The 27097-nt window shown below is 49.9% G+C and overlaps 1 protein-coding gene across 1 annotated transcript in view; it reads left to right on the plus strand.

Moving 5' to 3' along the window:
• The window catches only part of DYNC1H1 (dynein cytoplasmic 1 heavy chain 1), a 1596152-nt gene that overhangs the window by 657371 nt on the left and 911684 nt on the right, over positions 1-27097 (plus strand). The window contains exons 45-46 of the mRNA XM_078660192.1: positions 5930-6044; positions 6165-6326. Of these exons, the coding sequence (XP_078516318.1) occupies positions 5930-6044; positions 6165-6326 (277 nt within the window). The remainder of the gene's footprint in view (positions 1-5929; positions 6045-6164; positions 6327-27097) is intronic.

The raw sequence follows: 27097 nt of genomic DNA on the forward strand, positions 1-27097 counted from the left end.
TTCTCGTCCCCGCCCGCCATGTGCTTCAAAACTGCATACGTATCTCGTGATTTCAAGGTTCTGCAACCAGTACACAACAAGGAGTTACGAGTCCCATTTATTCCGGCGCCATTTTGGGCGAGGACGGGCAGGTCCAGGATATAGTCAAAATGTCTCTACCAACCATCGACTATGATGATGTTCATATGCTGTATTTATTAGAGTAACACTCATCTGTCCACATGAAATTAATTTACCACAATCTAAACATGTCATTTTAATCTTTCCAAAGTTCTTCTAAATATTTGGGACCGTTTCCCTTGCCTCTGAAGCTCTCAGTGCCACTTCTTTGATGAATGTACTAGCAGGTCAGGGGTTCTCCTCCAAATCTCTCTTTTATGCAGCACTATAATTAATTGGTGCCACCTCTCCATATGACGATGCATGGTATAGTTACCACAACTATATTTTTTTTCGGTTCCTCTGGAGAGTTCATCGTGGCAGATGAAGCGTGTAACGTACCGGGCATTTACCTTTTTTTGCATGTACAGGAAAGGAAAAAAAAATCGAGCGTCCGAGTTCTAAGGTGTCCCAGGGCCATTTTAGTGGACCAGGCCCAAATCCAAAGAACAGGCCGCCATTTTGAGAGTCCTCTTGCAGCCGCCTGTCGCTGTAGCATCAAGAGCAGCCGAAACTCAGCTGAATGGCAACTGAAACGGTAAATGGGCGCCCCACTACATTTCAGCATTGTAGGATGACCACACCAGTACAGCAACTTGCTAGACATCACCTCGGTGCCATCCGGATCTCGGCGCCCCACTGCAGATGAAGTGCCTCTCAACTATGAAACCACCACGGTGACATCCGGATCTTGGTGCGTTGTGCTGCCTTCGGCCTATTCGCACATCGGTCCGCTACTGACGCCATCTCACAGGCTAATGGGGTGACCCACGCCGAGTTTCAGCATTGTAGGATGACCACACCAACTTGCTAGACATCACCTCGGTGCCATCCGAATCTTGGCATCTCAACGCCTAGTGGTATCTTCCATACAGAAAATATTGTTACGCTGCCTTTGGCCCCATTCGCACATCAGTCCGCAACTTAGACATCACCTCGGTGCCATCCGGATCTTGGCATCTCAGCGCCTTGTGGTGTCAGTCAGAAAATATTGTTGCGCTGCCTTTGGCCCCATTCGCACATCAGTCCGCTACTGACACCATCTCACAGGCCAATAGGGCGCCCCACGCCGACTTTTACCATTGTACGATGGCCACACCAGTGGCACAACTTGCTAGACATCACCTCGGTGCCATCCGAATCTTGGCATCTCAACGCCTAGTGGTATCTTCCATACAGAAAATCTTGTTACGCTACCTTTGGCCCCATTCGCACATCGGTCCGCAACTTAGACATCACCTCGGTGCCATCCGGATCTTGGCATCTCAGCGCCTTGTGGTGTCTTCTACTCCGAAAATATTGTAGAAAATATTGTTGCGCTGCCTTTGGCCCCATTCACACATCAGTCCGCTACTGACACCATCTCACAGGCCAACAGGGCGCCCCACGCCGACTTTAACCATTGTACGATGGCCACACCAGTGCCACAACTTGCTAGACACCACCTCGGTGCCATCCGGATCTTGGCATCTCAGCGCCTTGTGGTGTCTTCAAATCAGAAAATATTGTTGCGCTGCCTTTGGCCCCATTCGCACATCGGTCCGCTACTGACGCCATCTCACAGGCCAACGGGGCGCCCCACGCCGACTTTCAACATTGTAGGATGGCCACAGAAGTGCGACAACTTACTAGACACCACCTCGGTGCCATCCGGATCTTGGCGCGTTGTGCTGCCTTCGGCCTATTCGCACATCGGTCCGCTACTGACGCAAACTCACAGGCCAACGGGGCGCCCCACGCCGACTTTCAGCATTGTAGGATGGCCACACCAGTGCGGCAACTTGCTACACACCACCTCGGTGCCATCCGGATCTTGGCATCTCAGCGCCTAGTGGTGTCTTCTATTCCGAAAATATTGTTGCGCTGCCTTCGGCCCCATTCACACATCGGTCCGCTACTGACGCCATCTCACAGGCCAACGGGGCGCCCCACGCCGACTTTCAGCATTGTAGGATGGCCACACCAGTGCGGCAACTTACTAGACACCACCTCGGTGCCATCCGGATCTTGGCGCGTTGTGCTGCCTTCGGCCTATTCGCACATCGGTCCGCTACTGACGCAAACTCACAGGCCAGGGGGGCCCCACACCGACTTTCAGCATTGGTGGATGGCCACACCAGTGCGGCAACTTACTAGACACCACCTCGGTGCCATCCGGATCTTGGCGCGTTGTGCTGCCTTCGGCCTATTCGCACATCGGTCCGCTACTGACGCAAACTCACAGGCCAACGGGGCGCCCCACGCCGACTTTCAGCATTGTAGGATGGCCACACCAGTGCTGCAACTTGCTGGACACCACCTCGGTGCCATCCGGATCTTGGCGCATTGTATTGCCTTCGGCCTATTCGCACATCGGTCCGCTACTGACGCCGCCTCACGTGCCAACGTATTTTCTCCGCATTTTACACCCTATGCCGCATAACAGGTCATGTGACTTGTTTATAAAACTTTTCATTGGTTCATTTTACTTTTGGTTTCCTAATGATGGAAGGCTTGATCATGTGACCTAAAAACAACACTTTTCATTGGATGAAAACTTTTTTTTTCCCCAAACGATGAAAGCCGCACCTTGTTTCTGGATGTTTCAGACTGAAGCTGGCGTCAGCATGAGAGCACCACCATCTCGTAGCTCAGTCGTGGTCATTCCGCGAGCAATCATGGCAGCCGCTCCCCACCAGAAGCCTGCAGGAGTCGGAGCCCCCAAAACTTTTGATGAATTCTCAAGGCGGAGGGGACGCTTTCGAGAATGGGGTCCAAGACCTAGCAGACAAGCGTCCGATTTCCAAGGTGTCCCAGGACCATTTCAGTGGACCAGGCCCAAAAAGGAAACAGCCTGCCGCCATTTTGAGACTCCTGTGACAGCCGCCTATCGCTGCACCGCAAGAGTGGGCGCAACTCAGCTGAATTGCGGCATTTGACACAGTGGACCAAAAACGGACGGAATGGCAACTGAAACGGTAAAGGGGCGCCCCACTACAACAGATGACACTCCACCTGGAGAGGCCCATTCACGCCGCCTCCCCCGGGGCGCCCCACGCAGTTATTCGGAGCAGCATTGTAGGATACCAAAACCAGTGCGGCAACTTACTGGACATCACCTTGGTGCCATCGTTCTGCTGCCTTGGAACTATTCGCGCAACAGTTTGCTACTGATGACCCACCCCCGCGACGCCCCATGCCGTTATTTGCTGGGTGGCAACTTACTAGACATCACTTTCGTGTCATCTAGATTTCGGCGCGTTCTGCTGCCTTGGAACTATTCGCACAACAGTTTGCTACTGATGACCCACCCCCCGCGACGCCCCACGCCGGAAATCTGGACGTTGTGCTGCGTTGGGACTATTCGCACAGCCGACCGCTACTTCGTTGTTTTTCCCTAAAAATGTTTATATGTTATTACTATTTTTGTTTTCTTGTATATATTTATAAATTATTAAAGTTTTATAATCTTACTACTTTGTCGGAGTGCTATATATATTTAATGTGACACATAATTGTAAAAACTTTGATGTACAAAGAGTCATCCCTGGAATCTTCCGCTTCAGGCTCGGTCCCCTCCCCAATCACAATACAGGATGGTTTTCAGATAATAGCAACGCTTCTGCTGTGACGGATCTCATCGAGTGTGGGCCTTGATCTACTATAACTCCTTTGAAGAGGGGTGATTCTTTACAGCTGTGGCCATAAACTACATCTGCAGGGCTAGCTGATACCCTAGGACCAGCCTGGACAATCGGACACAGAGGAAAAGGAGTGTCAGAGGGTGCGGTAGTGAATAGGGCGAAAGGGAGGTGTCGGGCGGGCACAGGGTGTGATTCTCAGGGAAGAGCAGCGCAGATGGGGGGAGGTTTATTACCCATGCATAAGACAGAGATCGGGGGTGACCACTGCCTGGGGGAGATGCTTGCGAGGGTGGGGAGCCATGCTAAGGATCGACAGCGTGCACAGAGTGGGTCTGGTCAAGGCATCTAAAATGGCTGCCGTGCACGACAAAAGTGTGGCATTTGAAAAAAGACAAGATGGCGCAGACAATGTTTTTCAACACTTCCTGATTTCCTTCGAATCGAACGTTAACAGACGTTGGGGCATATTACCAAAGTTAAGCGATATTTATCCCTAACGATGCTTAGCAACGATTTTTTTACCGTCAGAAATTATCGCAGATAAACCTTGCTATTATCAAGGTTTATCGGAAATACGATAAAAAACGACCGCAATGCATTAATATCGCTGAAAACTCAGCGATATTCATGCATTACCGAGCTAATGCTCTTAGCCATGTTATCCACCTCCCATTGGATAACATGGCTAAGAACTGCTCAGGGCAGGTGGTAGCTTTTGGAGATATTCGCGCTTATCTCGAATATTTCCAAAAGTTGATAATAGGAGATAGCGATGTTAGCGACTGTTTCCAGTCGCTAACATCTTGGCATGCCCACTTTGCATGTCATTAGTGATAAATATCACTCACATGCAAAGTGGGGCCCAAGATGGTCGCTATCTTGTACTAGCCGTCGCTAACTGGTGTTAGCAACAGCTAGGTAATACACATATAATTTTATCTCCGCGAAGCGGAGCGCTGTTACAGATATATATCTTGTTTTTGAACGTTAATTTCTCAAAATGCACTGAAGCACATATATTGAGACCTAGCAAAGGCACATCTGGCTACCAGTCCCTACAATTTTGCCAAGTTTCGTGCAAATCCATTCAGCTGTTCGATTATTATTATTTTTATTTTTTTTTGCCCCGCGGGGCCCTTTTAAAACCTCCACATCAAACCTAGGGGGTCAGCGACAATGTACTATGCCCCCTTATGGTCATTTGCCCCTTCGCTTTGGCCTCCTCTTGTCTCTCGATCCTACCGAGAGACAAGATGGCGGCCGCTACGGACTGTTTGGAATGTTGACAGACGCCGGAGAACCAATCAGCTTCGCTTCACAAAGCTCCGTTGCGCGAAAAGTACGCGTCCTGGGCCGCTGCCCAGTCCGCTGTTACAGATATATATCTTTTTTTAAACGTTAATTTCTCAAAATCCACTGGAGCACATATATTGAGACCTACAAAAGGCACATCGGGCTACCAGTCCCTACAATTTTGCCAAGTTTCGTGCAAATCCATTCAGCCGTTCGCGCTAAAAGTGAGGCCAACCGCCCTATGGAAATTAACATGGGAAAAACGCGTTTTGGGACCCCCCTTTTTTCTCGGCCCCCCCTTGACGAACCCCCCCAAAATTTTAAGGGGCTGCTCAGAAACAAAATGTGCCATTTTCCTGAAAATTTCAGCCAATTCCGTCCACAAACGCCAAAGTTATTAGACATAGAATTTTCAAAAATCCCATAGGGAAAAAATCCTAACTATATATACCTACTGGCGACCGCCAGTAGGTAATATATATATATATATACTTTAGAATTTCTTTCTGTTCCACATTTAATCTGCCCGATCGGAGGGGGGGGGGGGGTTGTCTTGTGTTGTATTGTCTTTTCTCTGTACAAAATCCAATAAAAAAAGTTTAAAAAACAAAAAACAATAGCACCTTCTTTATTTTTTACTTGGGTCTAAATTTCCTCCCTGAATAATTTTACTGGGATATTGATGCTTGTGTTCAAGTTATGAAATCCATTCTCAGGATTTTTCTAGTATAGTTACTGATATTTTCTTTTTATAATTTTTTGTATTACATATTTTTGTTTATTAATGTGGTAATGTTATAATAAATGGGTTTCATGTACATTAAATTGTAAATAGAACATCCTTATTATTGCAGGATTTTCCGCCAACCACAGGGCCATTTGCTTCTGATTGGAGTCAGTGGAGCAGGCAAAACAACACTTTCTCGCTTTGTTGCCTGGATGAATGGCTTAAGTGTTTACCAGATTAAGGTAATTTTACTTTCTTTGCTAGTAGAGGCTGCATATTAATAAATGCTCTTTATTATGCACCGTTTTAAAATCTAACGTTTTAAATGACTAAGAAATGTATCATTTCATAAATTTTTTCAGGTCCATAGAAAGTACACCGGTGAAGATTTTGATGAGGACCTAAGGACTGTGCTGCGCCGTTCTGGCTGCAAAAATGAAAAAATTGCTTTCATCATGGATGAGTCAAATGTGCTGGATTCTGGATTCTTAGAGCGCATGAACACTTTACTGGCTAATGGAGAGGTACCTGATTTAGTTTGTTTGACTTTTTGTATTTTGAAGTGCTTCTCCAAGCTTACAGACATAAACCTCCAGAAGCTTGGATTATTATCAGAAAGGGGGATATGTAGATATGTAGTAAGAGTATGTTGCCAGGCCACAACAGGAGTAAATAAGAGACACGGTAAGGTTAAAATATTTATTTTAACGACGTGATCTCGTGCAGTATCTTAGCCAACATAAGCAGACATATGATTAAAAATAATATGGTCAGTATTGTTACAATTCCATAAAATACAAAAGGAGAAATCATATTACAATGATGGTGAAAACAGGTCTTATAGTGCCTAGTTTTAACACACTCCCTATATAGGAACTATGTATTATAAACTAAAGAATGTCTCTTAGGCTTGTTTGAGGGCAAGTGTGCAATAATAAGGGCGCCAGAATCTTGGTTGGCTCCCAGCTGCCAAATTGTTGTCTAGAAAGCGTTCCTCAATCATGTCGAATAACAACTACCATGTTTTGATAACCTTGACGGTTCAGCACTCACTGTGCAGACTAGGGGCACGATGTAAGTCTAGAGATGTTGAAAACAAACCTTTTCTCATGTGTAGACCTTTACGAAGCCTAACTTACAAAAACAGCTATGCAGTGTTCTGTGCAAAAGGTGAAATGGCGTTTAAACTTCTAATAAGCCATGCTAACATAACATGCTTGCAAGGCATGCCTTAGGCCACACTACAGCCCCTTTTGTGGCTACGAAAGGGTTGCCCCTGTAGTGTAGTTCCTATTTTCCCAATAGGCTCTGCTCATTGGAATAATATATCCTATAGATTTGACGTAGGACTGAGGTCAACTAGGTCTCTATCAAATATACTAAACTTAATTGTGTGTGTGCCAGCTAACTCAGAGGTCACTAGAAACTTTCTTGAATACACAAGAAGGGATTAGTTTCTGTCAACCGCATAAACATGACAACTTTGTTTCCCAAGAATAAGAATATATCTCTGTCGCAGAAACAATAGATAAGTATTTCACTCAGTCAATCGTGCATGCTTTGTTTCTACAGAGTTGCAGAGAAATAGAGAGACAGGTGTTTTCAATAAAAGGTTTTATTGAACAGTCTTTTTTTCTCATGGAAGAGAGGTGAACTGCTACAATAGTTATGCAGACTGCAAAGTATAATGAGTACAGCGTAAACGGTAATATGAAAAAATACTGTAAGAGCATTGTATGGTTTCTAAGCCATATAAAAATACATACATAAGTAACATTGACTAAAATACTCAACTGGTGCTTCTAAAATACGCCTACCCCAATGTACCTAACCTACGAGGGAAGAAGTAAGTATTGTGTAGCATAGGTTTAGATTTTGCCAAGAATCTACCAAAGGTTTCTCTAGGTTCTTATCAGCTCCATACCTTGGTTTAGAATGAAGGAGGTCTGGTATCTGTCTCTGGGACTCTATTGATTTCCCAACAACCCACAAGGTGAGCCAGAAACACTGTAGCTGGATTCTCGGCAGGAGAATGGCAGCTTCCTGATCAGTGCGTCAGATGGAGAGTCTTCTTCCTTTGGCACTTGCTGTAGCGAGCTGCGTCGGGCAAGTAGGTCTTCGAACTGCTCCGAACCACTGTTTCTTGCTAGAGCAAGTGAAAGTATATTAAGACCTTGAAGGTGTTTAGGAGTGCCATAGTTTGACGTAAGGTCGGGCATATGAACTCCGGAAAGAACCCCTAGGGAATAGTTATTCTTTGTAAAGTAACTGAGTTCTTAGACGAGTCAATCTTCAAGCAAGGGGAAGTTCCCTAACTGCTTAAGCTGGTTTTCTAAGAAATCGTTGTGACGTTTGGTACGGGTGGTAGTGGCCATGCCTGTATTTGAGTAGCAAGGGTTATGCCTAAATAAGGGCTTGATTTCTGTGCCTATATAAGAGCAATGTGAATTGTACCTATATAAGGGCATAAATCAGGAAAATTGACTCAGGGCTTAAAATGACCCAGGGCTTAAAACGCTACACTATGTCCTGCCCAGGGCCACAGGCTGAACGCAAGTTCCACAACCTTTGCGCGCCCGGTGGAATGGGAAACCCCGCCATGGTTCTGGGGGCCAGTCCATCACCCCCCCCCGCTTCTGCCTCCAAACCTTCCTAGTCCGACATTTCAGGCCCATCACTCGCCAGTGGGCAGCAGGATCCGCTATCGCCTCCCCCACTGGCGCTCCATCACGTCGGACTGGTGGGTTTTGCATTTAGTCCGAAGGGGCTACTCCCTCCCCTTCAAGGCTACCCCCCCAGCCGTGCCACCCCAGTACCATTGTATGTCGGAGGATCATCTGGGCCTTCTCCAACAGGAAGTCACGGCTCTCTTAGCCAAGGGAGCCATCAAGCACGTTCCTGCCCCAGAAGTAGGTCGTGGTTGCTATTCCCACTACTTTCTGGTACCCAAGAAGGACAAGGGCCTGTGTCCTCTCTTGGGTCTCGGGACCGTCAACCACTTCAAGATGTTGACGCTCGCGCTCAGGTCTTGTCTGCCCTAGACCCTGGTGACTAGATGGTAGCATAGACTTGCAGGATGCTTACTTTCACATCCCTGTCCTACCGGCGTTACCTGTGGTTCACGCTAGTCCACAAGCACTTTCAGTTTACCGTGCTCTCCTTTGGCCTTACCAGTGCCCCTTGGGTGTTCACGAAAGTGATGGTGGTGGTCGCAGACCTGGGGTTCCAGTCTTCCCCTATTTCGACGGCTAGCTGTTGAAGTTGGGCTTGCCCTAGGCTGTTGTCTCCCACCTCCAGGCTGTAGGAAGGTGGATATCTGACTATGGTTACACCCAACTTTTTGCCTAGTGTTTTGCTGGTTTTTGACTTAGTTGGCCTGGGATCCTGCTATTCAGGACCCCCGGCTTCCTGCTCTCTCTGTTAAAATTGACTCCATGTACCTTAGGTACATATCTAATTGGATACTGAATCACCTTATCAGTCCCTGTACAGTGTACCTTAGGTACCCAGGGCATAGGTGTACCCAGGGCATACCAGGGGCTGCAGCATGTATTATGCCACCCCTGGCTGGCCATCCAAACTGACACAACTGGCTGCTAAGACAGCTGGGGCAAGATGGTGTAATCACCCTTTGCTATAGATATAGTATACCTATATCTAACCCCAAAATGGACACATATACTCCTATAAGTCACTCCTATGGCAGGCCTTATCAATCCTGAAGGCAGAGTGCTTGGAATTATGTGAGATGGTGCTCTAGCATGAGCTGAGCCTGTCTACAGCTTTCGGAACCAAGTCCTTTAGCTGTTTCCATGATAACGCTATACCATATACTCTTAAGTGCATTATAATCCTCGCAGTTATTGCTAACTTTGGTATAGCATTATCAAAACATGTCGAGTAAGGTGTCATACGAATTGGAATACTACCCCCTCGCCAGTACTGGCGACGGGGGGTAGCATTCCACCCTTTTAGAGGGACACGACATGTATGTAACTGTGAACCCCGGAGTTAACCCGAGCCTCAGCATCACAAAATGGATGCTGCCACCACAGACACAAGTCTGACCTCCTGCTGCTGGGAGTCCTTCCAGCGAGGTAGGCCTGGACAAAGGGTTTCCTGCCTTGGGAGGTGCTAGCACCTCCCCAGACAGGATTTTGTGTATTGAGGTAGGGAGGCCTGAAAGGAATGAGACATGCCTGGGGCACACAAGGTGCCCTGTGCATACACCGGTTCAAACCAGTTGCTGGGGCACTCCAGCCCCAGCTCTGGCGCGAAACCGGACAAAGGATAGGGGGTGTAACCACCCCCTTCCTGGTCCCACCCATGGGAGGGACGTAGTCACTAGTGCAGCCCCCTTTAGCAGGATAAAGGTAGTTGCTGGCCCCATTCCAAATTAGATTATCCTGAACCACTTTACAAGAAGAAACTCTGGACTTCGACGTTCTGCTCCACAGGAGACTGAAGAATCTCCCTTGTGGGCAAGGAGTGTCCACCCTGCAACTGCAGGCACCATCAAGCGTCCAGCGGCTTCACTTTGTCGTCTTCCCTCGAGGATCCAGACTTCAGAGCCCGACGAGACCCGGATTCCCAGACCTCTCCGACCTCAACTCACATCTGCAGCACAGCTGAGATCTGTGGGTGCGACGAGACACGTGGGACCGGCCATCTTGGAGAAACTGCACTTCGCTTCCAGCACGACTTCTGAGGTAAACTCGACAAAGTGCTTTGGGGATTGAGAAGCCCCAGCCCCGAGCAGCTCCTGCACCGAAGATCAGCCCTCCAGCATCCACGAGATCTGCGTGGGGCCCTTCTGCCTGTTTGCCGCTCGACGCGTTGTCTGGTCACTTGCCGGCTGGCTAGTGACCTCCTAGACGACAACCTTTGAAAACTACACTGCTGGTCTGATTGCTCCTGACTGGCCCTTGCTTCCTTCCAAAAGAGAAGTACCCTGGACCCTCCTGGTCCACTCCAGACGCCGTTACCACTCACCGCGTGGGTTGCTTTTGCCAAGGCCTGTTGACTCCAAATCCGGATCCGACAGCGAGAGCCTCCGTGGGACAGCTCGCGCCTCCATCCTGGTCGTCGAAGACACCTCCTGGTCCACGTGGCTGCAGAGACAAGCGTCCACTCTTCACCTGATCGCGACAACGACATCTGGTTCCTTCCTGGTTCCACTCCAGTCACTGACTAGTGACTTTGAACATTGTCCCCTCTGCTTTCAGGTCTTCAGCATCCCTGATCCACCCTTGGATCACACCGGACATCTTCCTCCTGGTCGCCTGCAGCATCTTTTCTTTCAGGCTCCATAGACTTCAACGCAGAAACCCGACACGACTTCGCAACTATGCACCCGCAGCCCGTGGGTGAGGTAACAAGAGCATTTCGGTGCTCAAGGGTAGATTAACTGTTCGAGGCATGTGGGCTGCTAAATTCATATCTATAGCATAGATCGCCGCCTAGTGTTGGGTCCGGATGATTGCACATTGTTGTCCTGGAAGAGTCTTCGAAGTATCACGAGATAGGTGGCTCCTCCCCTGGACTACAGTGCGCATGGGCATCGACTCCATCCCCAGATTGTTTTTTTCCGCCATTGGGTTCGGATGTGATTTCGACATCTCCGGTTCGGAATCGAAATAAACTCTTTCTAGGCCAAAAGGCCTTCCTTTACCACGTCGGTATTGTTCGCGTTCGGTCTCGTGTATACTCCAACTCGTTCAGTCGGATATCTGAGGAGTCGGGTGACTCTTCGGTCATCGAGGCCCTGTCGACGCAGCAAGACTTTGCCGATACGACGATGGAACGGAGTCCGTTCAAACACTGCCCCGTGCACTCCTAGTGTCCAGATTCACAGTCGTTTTAGTCCTAACCAGTCAGGATTGTCTGTACTCACCTTTTTCTTGAGGGGCGATGGCCATCAAAGGGCATGTCCATAAGGGAGGCTTGGACACCCCCCGAAAAATTGGAGGACCTCAGCCAGGCGTGGCGGCGAACCGCCACCGTCGTTGCAATCGCCCTGCCTAGCGAATCCGTGGCTTCCAGTCCACACCGCATGTGAAGCCAGCTGTTTTACCACACATAACCCCTTGAATACCAGATGAAAGGACACCACACAGGTTGTTATGAAAATAAACAATATATTTATTAATAACAAACACTTCTGAACTCTTTATGAGGTCAGAGGGCTAAGCACATGATAATCTCTTAGGAAAAATACGATAAGTTGCACAAAATTACAATGGTGCCCTAGGGGCACGGCAAACCATATACTAAGTAATTGGTATAAGGAAATCGATAGAAGGAATGGAGCTGTCCAGAGGCTGTAGGATCGCTGGGACTACACTATCCTAACTTTAGGTAAGTAATAGGAGGCCCACGGGACGCGTGTGCAGAGTGTGAACTCACACGCGGGATGCGTAACAACGTCTATGGACAGTACAGTTCAAGAAAAAGGTGAGTACGGACAATCCTGACTGGTTAGTGTAGGAAGGTGGATATCTGACTATTGTTACCCCCAACTTTTTGCCTAGTGTTCTGCTGGTTTTTGACTTAGTTGGCCTGGGATCCTGCTATTCAGGACCCCAGGCTTCCTGCTCTCTCTGTTAAAATGGACTCCATGTACTTTAGGGGCATTTACCAATTGGTACTGGGCCACCTTATCAGTCCCTGTACAGTGTACCTTAGGTATCCAGAGCATAGGTGTACCCAGGGCCTACCAGGGGCTGAAGCATGTATTATGCCAGCCCTGGCTGGCCACCTAAAACTGACACAACTGGCTGCAAGACAGCTGGGGCAAGGTGGTGTAATCACCCTTTGCTATAGATATAGTATACCTATATCTAACCCTAAAATGGACACATATATTCCTACCTATGGCAGGCCTTATCAATCCTGAAGGCAGAGTGCTTGGAATTATGTGAGATGGTGCTCTGGCATGAGCTGAGCCCGTCTGCAGCTTGCGGAACCAAGTCCTAATAGCTGTTCCATGATAACGCTATACCATATACTCTTAAGTGCATTATCAACCTCGCGGTTAAATGCTAACTCTGGTATAACATTATCAAAACATGTCGAGTAAGGTGTCCTACGAATTGGAATACTACCCCCTCTCCAATTCTGGCGACGGGTGTAGCATTCCACCCTTTTAGAGGGACACGACATGTATGTAACTGTGAACCCCGGTTAAAGTTAACTCGAGCCTTGGCATCACAAAATGGATGCTGCCACCACAGACACAAGTCTGACCTCCTGCTGCTGGGAGTCTTTCCAGTGAGGGAGGCTTGGACAAAGGGTTTCCTGCCTTGGGAGGTGCTAGCACCACCCCAGACAGGATTTCGTGTATTGGGTAGGATAGGCCTGAAAGGAATGAGACATGCCTGGGGCACACAAGGTGTCCTGTGCATACACCGGTTCAAACCAGTTGCTGGGGCATCCCTGCCCTAGCTCGGGCGCGAAACCGGACAAAGGATAGGGGGTGTAACCACCCCCCTTCCTGGTCCCGCCCAGGGAAGGGACCTGGTCACCAGTACAGCCCCCTTTAGCAGGATAAAGGTAGGAGCTGGTCCCATTCCAAATTAGATTATCCTGAACAACTTTACAAGAAGAAACTCTGGACTTCGACGTTCTGCTCCGCAGAAGACTGAAGAATCTCCCTTGTGGGCAAGGAGTGTCCACCCTGCAACTGCAGGCACCATCAAGCGTCCAGCAGCTTCACTTTGTCGTCTTCCCTTGAGGATCCAGACTTCAGAGCCCGACGAGACCCGGATTCCCAGACCTCTCCGACCTCCAACTCACATCTGCAGCACAGCTGAGACCCGTGGGAGCGACGAGACACGTGGGACCGGCCATCTTGAAAGAACCTGCACTTCGCTTTCAGCACGACTCCCGAGGTAAACTCGACCAAGTGCTTTGGGGATTGAGAATCCCCAGCCCCGAGCAGCCCCTGCACCGAAGATCAGCCCTCCAGCATCCACGAAATCTGCGTGGGGCCCTTCTGCTTGTTTGCTGCTCGACGCGTTGTCTGGTCACTTGCCGGCTGGCTAGTGACCTAGACGACGACCTTTGAAAACTACACTGCTGGTCTGGTTGCTCCAGACTGGCCCGGTTGCTCCAGACTGGCCCTTGCTCCCTTCCAAAAGAGGAGCACCCAGGACTCTCCTAGTCTGCACCAGACGCTTTCTCCACTCACCGCGTGGGTTGCCTTTGCCAAGGCCTGTTGACGCCGAATCCGGAACAGACACCGCCGACAGCGAGAGCCTGCGTGGGACAGCTCGTGCCTCCATCCTGGTCATCGAAGACACCTCCTGGTCCACGTGGCTGCAGAGTCAAGCGTCCACTCTTCACCTGATCGCGGCGACGACATCTGGTTCCTTCCTGGTTCCACTCCAGTCACTGGCTAGTGACTTTGAACATTGTCCCCTCTGCTTTCAGGTCTTCAGCTTTCCTGATCCACCCTTGGATCACACCGGACATCTTCCTCCTGGTCGCCTGCAGCATCTTTTCTTTCAGGCTCCATTGACTTCTACGCAGAAACCCGCCACGACTTCGCACCTATGCACCCGCAGCCCGTGGGTGAGGTAACGAGAGCATTTCGGTGCTCAAGGGTAGCTTGACTCTCCTAGTGTCCAGATTCACAGTCTTTTTAGTCTTAACTAGTCAGGATTGTCCCTACTCACCTTTTTCTTGAACTGTACTGTCCATAGACGTTGTTACGCTCCCGCGTGTGAGTTCACACTCTGCACCCGCGTCCCGTGGGCCTCCTATTACTTACCCAAGGTTAGGATAGCGTAGTCCCAGCGGTCCTGCCGCCTCTGGACAGCTCCATTTCTTCTATCGACTCTCACAACCCATTTACTTAGTATATGGTTTGCCGTGCCCCTAGGGCACCATTGTAATTTTGTGCAACTTATCATATTTTTCCTAAGAGATTGTCATGTGCTTAGCCCTCTGATCTCATAAAGAGTTCAGAGGTGTTGTTATTAATAAATATACTGTTTATTTTCATAACAACTTGTGTGGTGTCCTTTCATCTGGTATTCAAGGGGTTATATTGTGGTAAAACAGCTGGCTTCACATGCCAAAAGAGTTTAGCCTAAGACTGCTTTGTCCATGCTACCATTAGGATAGCTGGTCTATAAGGTTGACTTACAACCAATCACCATAAGGGTTGTTTGGACTGATACAAGGTGATCACTAGAACTAGTGAACATCGTATATTGGGCCAACTTCTCACATTGGTGTGCAGCGGTTGGGATTTGAGCTTGCTGTTGTTTTTACCACGTATAATCTTGAAATATCATTTGAAAGATCAAATAAGGTACTATAGGTACATATAACAAGCTTAGAAATACTCTTGAGTTCTACTGAACCAGCTGTTGTAGTAGAACGGGCCTAGCACCCCCTGACTACAACTCTTAGCAAGGGATCAGTAGGAAAACCCATAGTGTAGGTAGGTGCATCACTTACACCTCACTAGAAAGCATGTCTACCCATGGAGAGACTTCAGAGACTCCCCTAGTGGTTAGTGACCCTCCACAGGTCCTTTCCAGATATGCAGCTCTCAGTTTCCAGGAGATGAGACAATTGTGTACCTCCAGGAAATTGAAACAGGGTTCCAACCCTACCACTCCTTTTCTGTTAGGTCTCTTAGAGACATATGATGCTAGAAAGGCCTCTAACCCAGGCCCCTCTAATCCAGATGGGAGTATGCCCCCCTTAGAAGGTACTCCTGGTGATCCAGACTCCAACCTCCCTGAAGCAGAGAATGAAGAAAGGGAAGAAGGGGATGTATCTGAGGATGAGGCAGACAATGGGCAACCTTTAGTCAGCAGACTTACAAGGGCCAACTTAGACCTACATAGGGAAGGAACTGGGGGACCCCCAGTGCTGACCCGTAGCAGGCCTAACTTTGGGGTTAGGAGAGATAGATCTCCTTCTAGGGACTCCAATAGATCTGTGCACTCTCATGCATCTGCTCAGAGGAGAATGACTTCCCCTCAGAGGAGAGAGCATGAAGCAAAGATGAAGGAAGTTAATCTGAGGATCCAAAGGGAAGAACTTGCCCTTGCCAAAGAGAAACTTGCCTTTGCTAGAGAGCAACAGTTGAGGGGGTTAGCACCCACTGTTGGCAGCAATATCCCTAAGGATAAAGACAGGAGTTTTGATAATAGACACCTGAGTAAAATAGTACCCTCCTATAAGACAGGAGATGATACGCACAAGTGGATAACTGCTTTGGAAAGAGCCTGCAAAGTACAGCAGGTACCCCAGAGTCAGTGGGCAGCTATATTGTGGCTCTCCTTTGAAGGTAAAGGCAGAGATAAGCTCCTCACTGTTAGAGATGAGGATGCTAATAACTTCCAAGTCCTGAAAAATGCACTGGTTAATGGGTTTGGCTTAACCACTGAACAGTACAGGTTAATGTTCAGAGACACCCAGAAAACTCAGGCTCAGGATTGGACTGATTTTGTAGATTGTGCTACTAAGGCTCTGGAGGGCTGGTTATTGGGTAGTAAAGTTACTGATTACACAGGATTGTACAATCTCATAATGAGAGAGCAAATCTTACTTAACTGTAAAAAACAGCTTTTGCACCAGCACCTGGTGGACTCTGATCTGACCTCTCCACAAGAATTGGGTAAGAGGGCAGACAAATGGGTCAGAACCAGGATTAGGCCTAAGAGTGAGGGTGGTGACGAAAAGAAAGAGACTACCAAGCCTCAAGAGAAAGGTGGGGCTACATCTACAGAGAAGACTTCCCTAGGGCCCCAAAACTCCAGGAATGGGGGTGGGTCCCAAGACACTTCCTCTACCCAGAAGACACCTTATTGCCATGCCTGCAAACAGGTAGGTCATTGGAAAACTCACTGCAGTTGCCCAAAGAACCACAATAAGGAGAACATACCCCCAAGTAACACTCCCAAGTCTCCTGTTACTACTAGTAGTAACCCCCCAGGTGGTGGGAGTGCCCCCAAGAATTCGGGTGGTTTTACTTTGGGAGTTCCTGGGGACTCTGGCCTAACCAGGTCCCCTAACTCAGATACTCTTGTCTGTGAAAATGGCATCACTGATTGTCCCAGGCCTATAGAGACACAGGGGCTAGCATCACCATGGTGATTGAGAGCCTAGTCCCCTCAAGGCAACTTTTACCTGGTGCCACATACCAGGTGACAAACTTTGATGGAGTGCAGAAAAATCATCCCATGGCAGTGGTAAATCTCAGCTGGGGAGGTGTCACTGGCCCCAAGAGAGTGGCAGTGTCATCAAACTTGCCTGTAGATTGCCTACTGGGGAATGATTTAGAGATCTCAGCCTGGGCTGAGGTAGAGCAAGAAACCCATTCTAAAATGGTAAATCTTCCTGAACAGGTTAGGAGGGCTGTGCCAGTCTCAGCCCAATCTCAAATAGATTCCTTCCCTGAAAAGATTAGCAGGGCTGTGATGGTAACAGCCCATGCCCATACCCAAACTGAGTCCCTTCCTGAAAAGGTTGGTGGGGCTGTGATGGCCACAGCCCAAACTCAAACTGATTCCTGTGTTGTGAAGCCTGAAACTATGGATCACTCCACACAAACAGAGAGCATTGAGGAGGAAGAGAAATCTCCCTGCCACCAGACTGTAGGAAAGGATCAGCCTCCTCAGGGAACTGATCTTACCCCTTGTGAAGGAACTGCCCCAGAGGTAGTCAGGTCTAGCCTGGCAGAGCCCCTGATGTCAGTGGACCCTTCCAAGGTGGGACCCAGTCTGGAGCAGGTAACCTGCCCCTCTCTACCCTGCCTCAGTCAGCCCAGGGCTACAGAGGTCAAGGAGGCCAGTGAGCCCCAAAGGGCCCCCTGTCCAATAGAACAACCCCATCAGCAGATTAGGGGCACCAAAGCTAGCAGCCCTAGCAAGGTGAAAAAGTTAGGGGGAGGGACCTAGTCGTAGTACAGCCCCCTTTAGCAGGAAAAAGGTAGGAGCTGGTCCCATTCCAAATTAGATTATCCTGAACACCTTTACAAGAAGAAACTCTGGACTTCGACGTTCTGCTCCCCAGAAGACTGAAGAATCTCCCTTGTGGGCAAGGAGTGTCCACCCTGCAACTGCAGGCACCATCAAGCGTCCAGCAGCTTCACTTTGTCGTCTACCCTTGAGGGTCCAGACTTCAGAGCCCGACGAGATCCGGATTCCCAGACCTCTCCGACCTCAACTCACATCTACAGCACAGCTGAAATCCGTGGGTGCGACGAGACACGTGGGACTGGCCATCTTGGAGAAACTGCCTCAAGGATCGTAGTCCATGCCTGGTTGAGGTCCGCCAACTTTTCGGCCGATGTCCAGGCAACAAGGCAGACCATGCGCTGGAGCGCTTTAAGGACTCCAGGGCTACGGCCAAGTCCTTGGGCCTCTCGGCCCCATGCCAGCAATCGGGTGCCTTTCGCTCCTTTCGTGGCCACAGAAGGGGCGCCCCCACACGAGCTGCCAGCCACGCACCGCAGAATACCCAGCAGCGCGGTGGCGGCCGTGGAAACCGCCGTGGCGGCGGTCGGGGTCAGCGGCGAGGCCAGTCAACACCTCCCTCCGCAGCACCTGCCTCAAAACCTTCCGAGTTTTCAGGCCCATGTGATGCCAGTGGGGGGCAGGGTTCGCCGTCACCACCTCCACTGGCGCACCGTCACTTTGGATAGGTGGGTGCTGCAGATCGTCCGAAGGGCTACTCCCTCCCCTTCGAGGCAACTCCTCCAGCCATGCCACCGCAGAACCACCGTGTATCGGGGGATCATTTGCGACTTCTGCAGGAGGAAGTTACGGCCCTCTTGGCCAAGGGGGCCATCGAGCGCGTTCCTGGGCCAGAAGTAGGGTGTGGTTTCTACTCCCACTACTTTCTATTGCCCAAGAAGGGCAAAGGGGGCCTACGCCCTATCTTGGACCTAAGGAACGTCAACGGCTTCCTCCGGAAGGAAAAGTTCAAGATGCTGACACTGGCTCAGGTCCTAGCTGCCCTGGACACAGGAGACTGGATGGTTGCGTTGGACTTGCAGGACGCTTATTTCCACATCCCCGTCCTGCCGGCCCACCGGCGCTATCTGCGGTTCTCGGTTGGCCACGAGCACTTTCAGTATACCGTGCTCCCCTTCGGCCTTACCAGCGCCCCACGGGTGTTCACAAAGGTGATGGCGGTGGTCGCAGCTCATCTGCGCAGGTTAGGGGTTTCAGTCTTTCCCTACCTCGACGACTGGTTGTTGAAGGCGGGCTCGCCCCAGACAGTCGTCAGCCACCTCCAGACTATGGCAGATCTCCTGCACCGGCTGGGGTTCTCCATCAATGTGCCGAAGTCACACCTGTGCCCCTCTCAGAAGCTCCTTTTCATCGGAGCGGTTCTTGACTCGGCGCGGTTTCGGGTTTATCCACCCGAACAGCGGGTCCTGGATATTCAGGCTCTGATTCCCTTCTTTCAGCCGTTATCCCTGGTCTCGGTCAGGTTGACGCTGCGGCTTCTGGGGCTGATGGCCTCCTGCATCCTGCTGGTGCATCACACCAGGTGGCGGATGCGGGCTCTGCAGTGGGACCTGAAGTTTCAGTGGGCCCAGCATCATGGCAACCTATCCGACTACGTCCTGATCTCGGAGGGCACTGCGAGACAGCTGCAGTGGTGGCTCACGGACCGTGATTGGGTCAGCGGCAGATCCCTCTCCCTTCCCCAATCGGAGCACGTAGTTGTGACGGATGCGTCCCTCCAGGGCTGAGGAGGCCACATGGGAGAGGCGGAGATCAGAGGCCTCTGGTCTCGGGCGGAGGCCCGGCTCCACATCAACCTGTTGGAGTTACGAGCGATTCGTCTAGCACTGAAAGCATTCCTCCCCTCTGTCCGGGGGAGTGTAGTGCAGGTGTTCACGGACAACACCACCGCCATGTGGTACTGCAACAAACAGGGCGGGGTGGGGTCGTGGACCCTTTGCCAGGAGGCTCTGTGCCTCTGGTAATGGCTGGAACGCCAGGGCGTGACCCTCGTGGCTCAACACCTGGCGGGTTCTCTGAACGCCAGGGCGGACGAGCTCAGCCGTCGGTGCATGATGGATCACGAATGGCGTCTGAACTCGGACGTGGCGCAAGGCCTCTTTCAGCAATGGGGAGAGCCTTGGTTAGATCTATTCGCCACCGAAGAGAACCCGCAATGTCATCAGTTCTGCGCGTTGGAATTTCCAAGGCGGCACTCGCTCGGAGACGATTTTTGTCGCGATTGGAGCTGCGGTCTACTGTACGCCTTTCCGCCTATACCACTTCTGCCCAGAGTGCTGAAGAAGATTGTGAGAAGTTGGCCTGATGTGCAGTGCTCACTATTCTAGTGATCACTATATATCAGTCCAAACAACCCTTATTGATGATTGGTTGTAAGTCAACCTTATAGACCAGCTATCCTAGTAGCATGGATACGAGCAGTCTAAGGCTAAGACTCTAGAGGGCGTGTTAAGCCAGCTGTTTTACCATCACATTACCCCTTGAACACCCAGTGAAAGGACACCACACAAGTGTTATGAAAATAAACAGTGTATTTATTAGAATCACAACAACCCTGTACTCTTTATGAGGACAGGGTGCTAGGCACACAACAAAACTCTTACGAAAATACTTAAGTTAGCACAGTATATACAAATGCCCGAGGGGCACGAAAAACCATATACTCTAAAAGTGGAATGCGAAATTACTAGCAGGTAAGTACAGTACTAATAGGCTTTGGAATCGCTAGGACTTGACTAGGGGATCGTTAGATTACTTCTAGGAGACCTAGGGGACTCGGGTGCAGAGTGTGCACTCTCACGCGGGATGCGGGACAAAGTCTATGGAAGCTAGTAACGCTAAAGTTAGTGTTCACAGGCGAACCCGACCTGGTAGGGAGAAAACGACAGTGGATCCTGACCCTTGGATAGTGAGGCTATGCTGGGACACCGAAGTGCCGAAGTTACCTAGCCCAGGGGCTGCAGCTGCATAGGTCTCAAAAGACGTCGGGAATCCTCGTTGCCGGACCAGGAGCCTGGAAGAAAGATGCTGGCAGGCGACCAGTGAAGATTGTTCGAGTTGATCCAAGCCTGGATCTGGAAGAAGGATGACACCTGAAAGCAGAGGGGACCAAGTTCGTGACTACTAGCAAGTAGTCAGTGGGCACCAGGAGGGCACCGGATGGTAGTCACCTCGACTAGGTGAGTGGGCGACGCTGGCTCTGCAGATCTCACGGACCAGGAGGCGTTGTCGGCGACCAGGATGGAGAGGCGAGCTGTCCCACGATGGATGAAGCTGTCGGCGTCGAAGTTACCCAGGATTGGGCAACAAGCCTTGGCTAATTCAAGCCCACGCGGTGGACTCAAAATGGCGTCTGGAGTGGACCAGGAGGGTCCGGGGTGCTCCTCTTCTGGAAGGGAGCAAGGGCCAGTCTGGAGCAACCAGACCAGCAGCAGTGATGTCGTCGGGCGTCGTTCAGAAGGCCACAAGCCAGCGGGCTAGTAGCCAAACAACGCGGTGAGCAGCAGAAAGCAGAAGGGCCCCACGCAGATCGTGGAGATGCTGGGAGGCTGCACTTCGGTGCTGGAGCTGCTCAGGGTCGGGGCTTCTCGGACCCCAAAGCACTCACCAGGAAATTACTCGGCGGGCTTGCTGTGCAGAAGTCATGCAGTCATGCAGATGGCCGGTCCCTCGAGGTCTCGTCGCACCCACGGTTCTCAGCTGGGCTGTAGAGGTGGGTAGAGGTCAGAGGTGCCAGGGAAGCCGGTTCTCGTCGAGCTGGGCAGTCGGATTCCGGAGGAAGGACTTGCAGCAGACCGCAGTGTTCTTTAAGATGGTGCCTGCGGATGCAGGGTGACTACTCCTTAGTCACAAGGGAGAAATCTTAGGAAGAAGTCTTGAGTTCCTTTCGTGGAAAGTAGTTTCAGGATTCAAAGATGATCTGATTTGGAAGGGGGCCAGTCCCTACCTTTATCTGGGAAAAGGGGGCTGGCACGCGACTAGGTCCTGCCCTATGGGTGGGACCAGGAGGGGGGTGGTTACACCCACTTCCTTGGCGGGCTTTTCCCCAGCACAGGGTCTGGAGTGTCCCTGGAACTGGTTCAAGCCAGCCTATGCACAGTGAGCACCGGGGTGCCACGTGCAGTCACCTTCCTCTGTAGCCCTGCCTACCTGGAATACACAAAACCCTGTCTGGGACGGTGCTGGCACCGCCCCTGGCAGGAAACCCTTTGTCCTTGCCTCCTGCTCTGGGAGGACTCCCAGCAGCAGGAGGGCAGACTTGTGTCTCGGTGGCAGCATCCATTTTGTGGATGCTAAGGCTCTGTCTGACTTTAACCGGGGTTACAGGTTACATACATGTCGTGTCCCTCTAGAAGGGTGGAATGCTAACCCCGTCGCCAGAATTGGCGAGGGGTTAGTATTCCAATTCGTATGACACCTTACTCGACATGTTTTGATAAAGCGATACCAGAGTTGGCATATAACCGCGAGGATTATAATGCACTTAAGAGTATATGGTATGCGATATCATGGAAACGGCTAAGGGATGGATCCCGAAAGCCGCAGACAGGCTCAGCTCATGCCAGAGCACTATCTCACACGATTCCAAGCACTCTGCCTTCAGGATTGTCAAGGCCTGCCATGGGAGTGACTGATAGGAGATCTGTGTGTCCATTTTTAGGGTTAGATATAGGTATACTATATCTAAAGCAAAGGGTGATTACACCACCTTGCCCCAGCTGTCAAGCAGCCAGTTGTGTCAGATTTGGATGGCCAGCCAGGGGTGGCATAATACATGCTGCAGCCCCTGGTAGGCCCTGGGTACACCTATGCCCTGGGTACCTAAGGTACACTGTACAGGGACTGATAAGGTGACTCAGTATCCAATTAGATATGTACCTAAGGTACATGGAATCCATTTTACAGAGAGAGCAGTGGGCCTGGGGTCCTGAATAGCAGGGCCTCAGGTCAACTAAGTCAGAAAACCAGCAAAACACCAGGCAAAAAGTTGGGGGCAACCATAGTCAGGGATCTACCTTCCTACAGCGGTGCACAAGAGGACCATCTCCCGGTGGATCATCTTGTGTATCCAGGCATGCTACTCCTTGACTAAAAAGGAGCCCCCTGTTGGATTGCGGGCTCACTCTACCCGAGCCACGGCGACTACAACTGCCCTGGGCCGGGGAGTGCCCTTACAAGACATCTGTCAGGCAGCTACGTGCGCATCGCTGCACACGTTTGCAAGACACTACTGCCTGGACAGCCAAGTCCGGAGGGATGGCTTCTTTGGCCGTTCTTTCCTCCAGGACTTTCTGGTGTGATTATTGGTTCGCAGACCCACCACCGGGGTTGGTATTGCTGGGGTATCTATTCTAAGGTAAGGAATCTAATACTAACGTGTTTCATTCAGATGCACAAGTTACTACTTGTGTAACGATATATCTGTAAGAGACATTAGTTAGTATTAGATTAGTATTAGATTCCTTACCGACCCACCCATCATCCCCGTGCTGCGAACCGATATCTAGGGTTAGGGTTACCCCCTTTCAGGGCCCTAGTTTCAATGGCACCAGTGTTGGTTTTTTGACATGGCTCTGCGTTTCTGGCGCGGAAAAGCTGTGTACTCCGATGTCATCACGGCGCCCACGACGGACGGGGAGCCGCAGACGACGCCTACCGACGCGCAAGTGTACTGCTACGCAATAGTTTTCGGATCCAGTCTGACGCCTGGGGATATTCTAAGGTAAGGAATCTAATACTAACTAATGTCTCTTACAGATATATCGTTACACAAGTAGTAACTTGTGCTTCACATTCCAATTCACCCAAAACATCGAAAGTATCTCCGTTTCACTGTGGCTGGCGCCCATTTTCAGTTCAAAGTACTCCCATTTGGCCTCAAGTCGGCTCCAAGAATTTTTCCGAAGTGCCTGGCTCCGGTAGTGGCAGCACTACACTCGTCAGGGATCCAGGTTTTCCCGTACTTGGACGACTGACTAGTTAAAGGTCCATCAAAGTGCAGAGTACAGTGTGAGAAGTTGGCCTGCTATATGATGATCACTATTCTAGTGAACACCTTGCACCAGTCCAAACAACCCTTATGGTGACGGTTGTAAGTCAATCTTATAAACCAGCTATCCTAGTGGTAGCGTGGACAGAACAGTCTTAGGCTAAAAGACTCTTGAGGGCGCGTAAAGCCAGCTGTTTTACCATATGTAACCCCTTGAATACCAAATGAAAGGACACCACACAGGATATATATAAAATATATACGTATTTATTCACTAACACACTCCTCTGAACTCTTTTAGTTCAGAGGCAAAAGCACATAACAAGTTACTCTTAGAAACACTTTAAATAGCACAATTTACAGTTAGGCCCTAGGGGCGCGTAAAACCATATACTAAGTAAGTGGTATAAGAACCACGACTTGGGAAAAGGAACGGCCTAGGGAATTGCTGGGGCTACACTATCTGAACTTTAGGTTAGGAGTAGACGGGCCACAGGCGGTGCGTGCAGTGTCAGTACACTCGCGCGAGAGTCAATAGAGAGTCAATAGAGAGTCAATAGAGAGTCAATAGAGAGTCAATAGAGAGTCAATAGAGAGTCAATAGAGAGTCAATAGAGAGTCAATAGAGAGTCAATAGAGAGTCAATAGAGAGTCAATAGAGAGTCAATAGAGAGTCAATAGAGAGTCAATAGAGAGTCAATAGAGAGTCAATAGAGAGTCAATAGGAACTTAAGAAGGTAAGTAACGAATATTTAGGACACTTCCGGTCTAACTAGGACTACACAACTAGCAAAACTAGACACTAGAATAGTCAATCCCTACAGGAGCACCGAAGTACTCTCGTTACCTCACCCACGGGCTGCGGGTGCATAGGTATCAAAGTGTGACGGGTTTTCTGATAGATACATCTGCCGTGTGGATGCCTCACCTTGTGAATATCCCCATTGCGTCAGCAACGTTCGGAAATTTTCTTCGTAGCACGCCGGCGAGGACGACGTCATAGGAGCACGATATCGCGCGCGACTCCGTCTGACGTCACCGACTCCTTATAAGACCCACGTCGGCGTGATGACGTCAGATCCCTTTTTTCCGCGTCGTCGACGCTAACGGTTTCTGGCATCTTCTGCGATACTTAGTATCTTCTTCTGTTTAGTGTTACTATTTCATCTCTTGAGTGTTCCTTCTTCGTCGAGAATGTCGTCGAGGAAGACAGGGTTCAAACAGTGTGGGTCATGCGCTCGCATGATGTCGATCACAGATCCGCATGGTGATTGTTTATGGTGCCTTGGATCAGACCATGACGTTAAGAACTGTCGATCCTGCTTCAAAATGAACCCTAAGGCTTTACGTGAACGTGAAGCTAAACTTCTTCTAGCGAAGGTAAAAGGAAGAGAAGCTGATAGATCTTCGAGATCGACGTCCAGACGCTTAAAGTCGAGACAGAAGTCACAATCGAAGTCGAAATCGAGGTCGGCTTCGAGGTCGAGGTCCAGGTCGAGGTCAGGGGAAAGGTCAAGATCCGGAGCCAAATCGGCTTCGGGTCATGCTTCTGGCTCTTCAAAAAAGAAACACAAGAGGAGAAAACATAGCTCGAGACATCACTCTGGTAAAGACCCTTCGGATTCAAAGAAAAAGTCTCGAAGACATCATAAGGACTTTGTATCGCCTTCTCCTTTGGAATCTCTTAGAGGTTCCCCGACGCCGGAACAAGAACCTGATCCGGAATCGCACCATTCTTCGTATCATGAAGTAGAAGAAGTTCCTCAGACTCCGACTCCGGTAGAAGTCCCTGTAAACCAGGATGAACCGATGTCGGAGCAACCTCCTTCGGAACAACCGTCTGGTTTGTATCCTCCCTTTCCTGGTCCAGGACAAGACCCCTCGCATTTTCTTAATGCGATGTTTGGAGTCTATACTAGAGCAATGTACCCCACTGGTGCACCAGTTGGTCCCGTGGGTCCATTGTCTTTCAACTTGGGCATTCCTCAATCTTACGCCCCGGCTCCCTTTATGCCGTTTATGCCGACGCCTTTTACACCTTGGCTCGGTACGGCTCCACCGAGATCGTCGACTCCGCATACGGCTTCGCCGACTCCGGATCGACCTCGTGAGTCTAATCGAGGTACCACGCCGATTCGTGAATCTCACCCTCCTGCTGCTCCGGCTCCTCTCTCGACGCCGGACCCGACTCCGTCGGAGTCGTTGCCGGCTCCATCGACTTCGATTCGTATAGAATGGTCGAGGCGCAGAGCTCAACGCCTCTTGGAAGAAAAGGAGTTCGAAGATCCTGAAGTGGAGGAAGGTGAACTTCTGGATCAAGGAGACTGTTTTGACGACCTACATAGTGCCAGTGGTCTAGAACTTTCTCCGGAATGGGGTTTACCATCAGTTTCTGATGCACCGTCAAAGGACGTGACACCTTACCACACTGTGATTAGAAAGGCTGCAGATCTACTTAATCTGACATTACCTACTGTTGAATACAAACCTAATATTCTTACAGAGGTTTTACATTCACCCTCCTCCATTATAGAGCCTACACTTCCATTCACTGAGGCTTTAACTGAGCCAATAATGGAAGTTTGGAAGAAACCTTTGACTGCTCCTGCGGTTTCCAGATCTGTAGCGAGACGTTACAGAGTGGCACCTGGTGACCTAGAGTTCCTCTCTTCACATCCTTCTCCTGAGAGCTTGGTGGTAAAGGCCGCTTGTTCCATTAGATCGGCAGGTTCATTTCCTCAAGTACCAGCAGACAAGGACTCAAAGAAATTGGACCAATCTGCTAAAAAGATTTTCTCATCAAGTAGCTTGGCTCTAAAATCTACTAATGCTACTTGTCTATTAGGGAGATATGTACATGCTTTGATGGACTCTGTGAAGCAACTGTCATCTAAGCTTCCTGAGGATGATAGGAAAAACTTTAATGAAGTGGTCTCCGACACTCAAGCTGCAGCCCGCTTAGTCATTCAGAGTGGCATGGACACGGCAGACTCTGTTGCCAGAATTATGGGTTCTACTGTTGCCACCAGAAGGGCTGCATGGCTAAAATCTTCTGAATTTTCAGCAGACGTTCAATCCACTTTAATAGACTTACCTTTTGATGGGACAGGCCTCTTTTAGAAGAAGGCGGATGTGGCTTTGGAGAGATTCAAAGATAGCCGGGCTACAGCAAGATCTTTGGGTCTTCAAGCTAGAGGTTCTGCCACTAGGAAGTTTAGAGGATTTGGTAGATCCACTTTTCGTTCCTATAAGCAAGGCCAGCAACAACAACAACAGCAGAACCCTTTGTATAAATCTTACAGAGGCAAAC

The sequence above is a fragment of the Lissotriton helveticus genome, chromosome 9 (assembly GCF_964261635.1).
Source record: "Lissotriton helveticus chromosome 9, aLisHel1.1, whole genome shotgun sequence".
In the NCBI taxonomy this organism is placed as follows: Eukaryota; Metazoa; Chordata; class Amphibia; order Caudata; family Salamandridae; genus Lissotriton; species Lissotriton helveticus.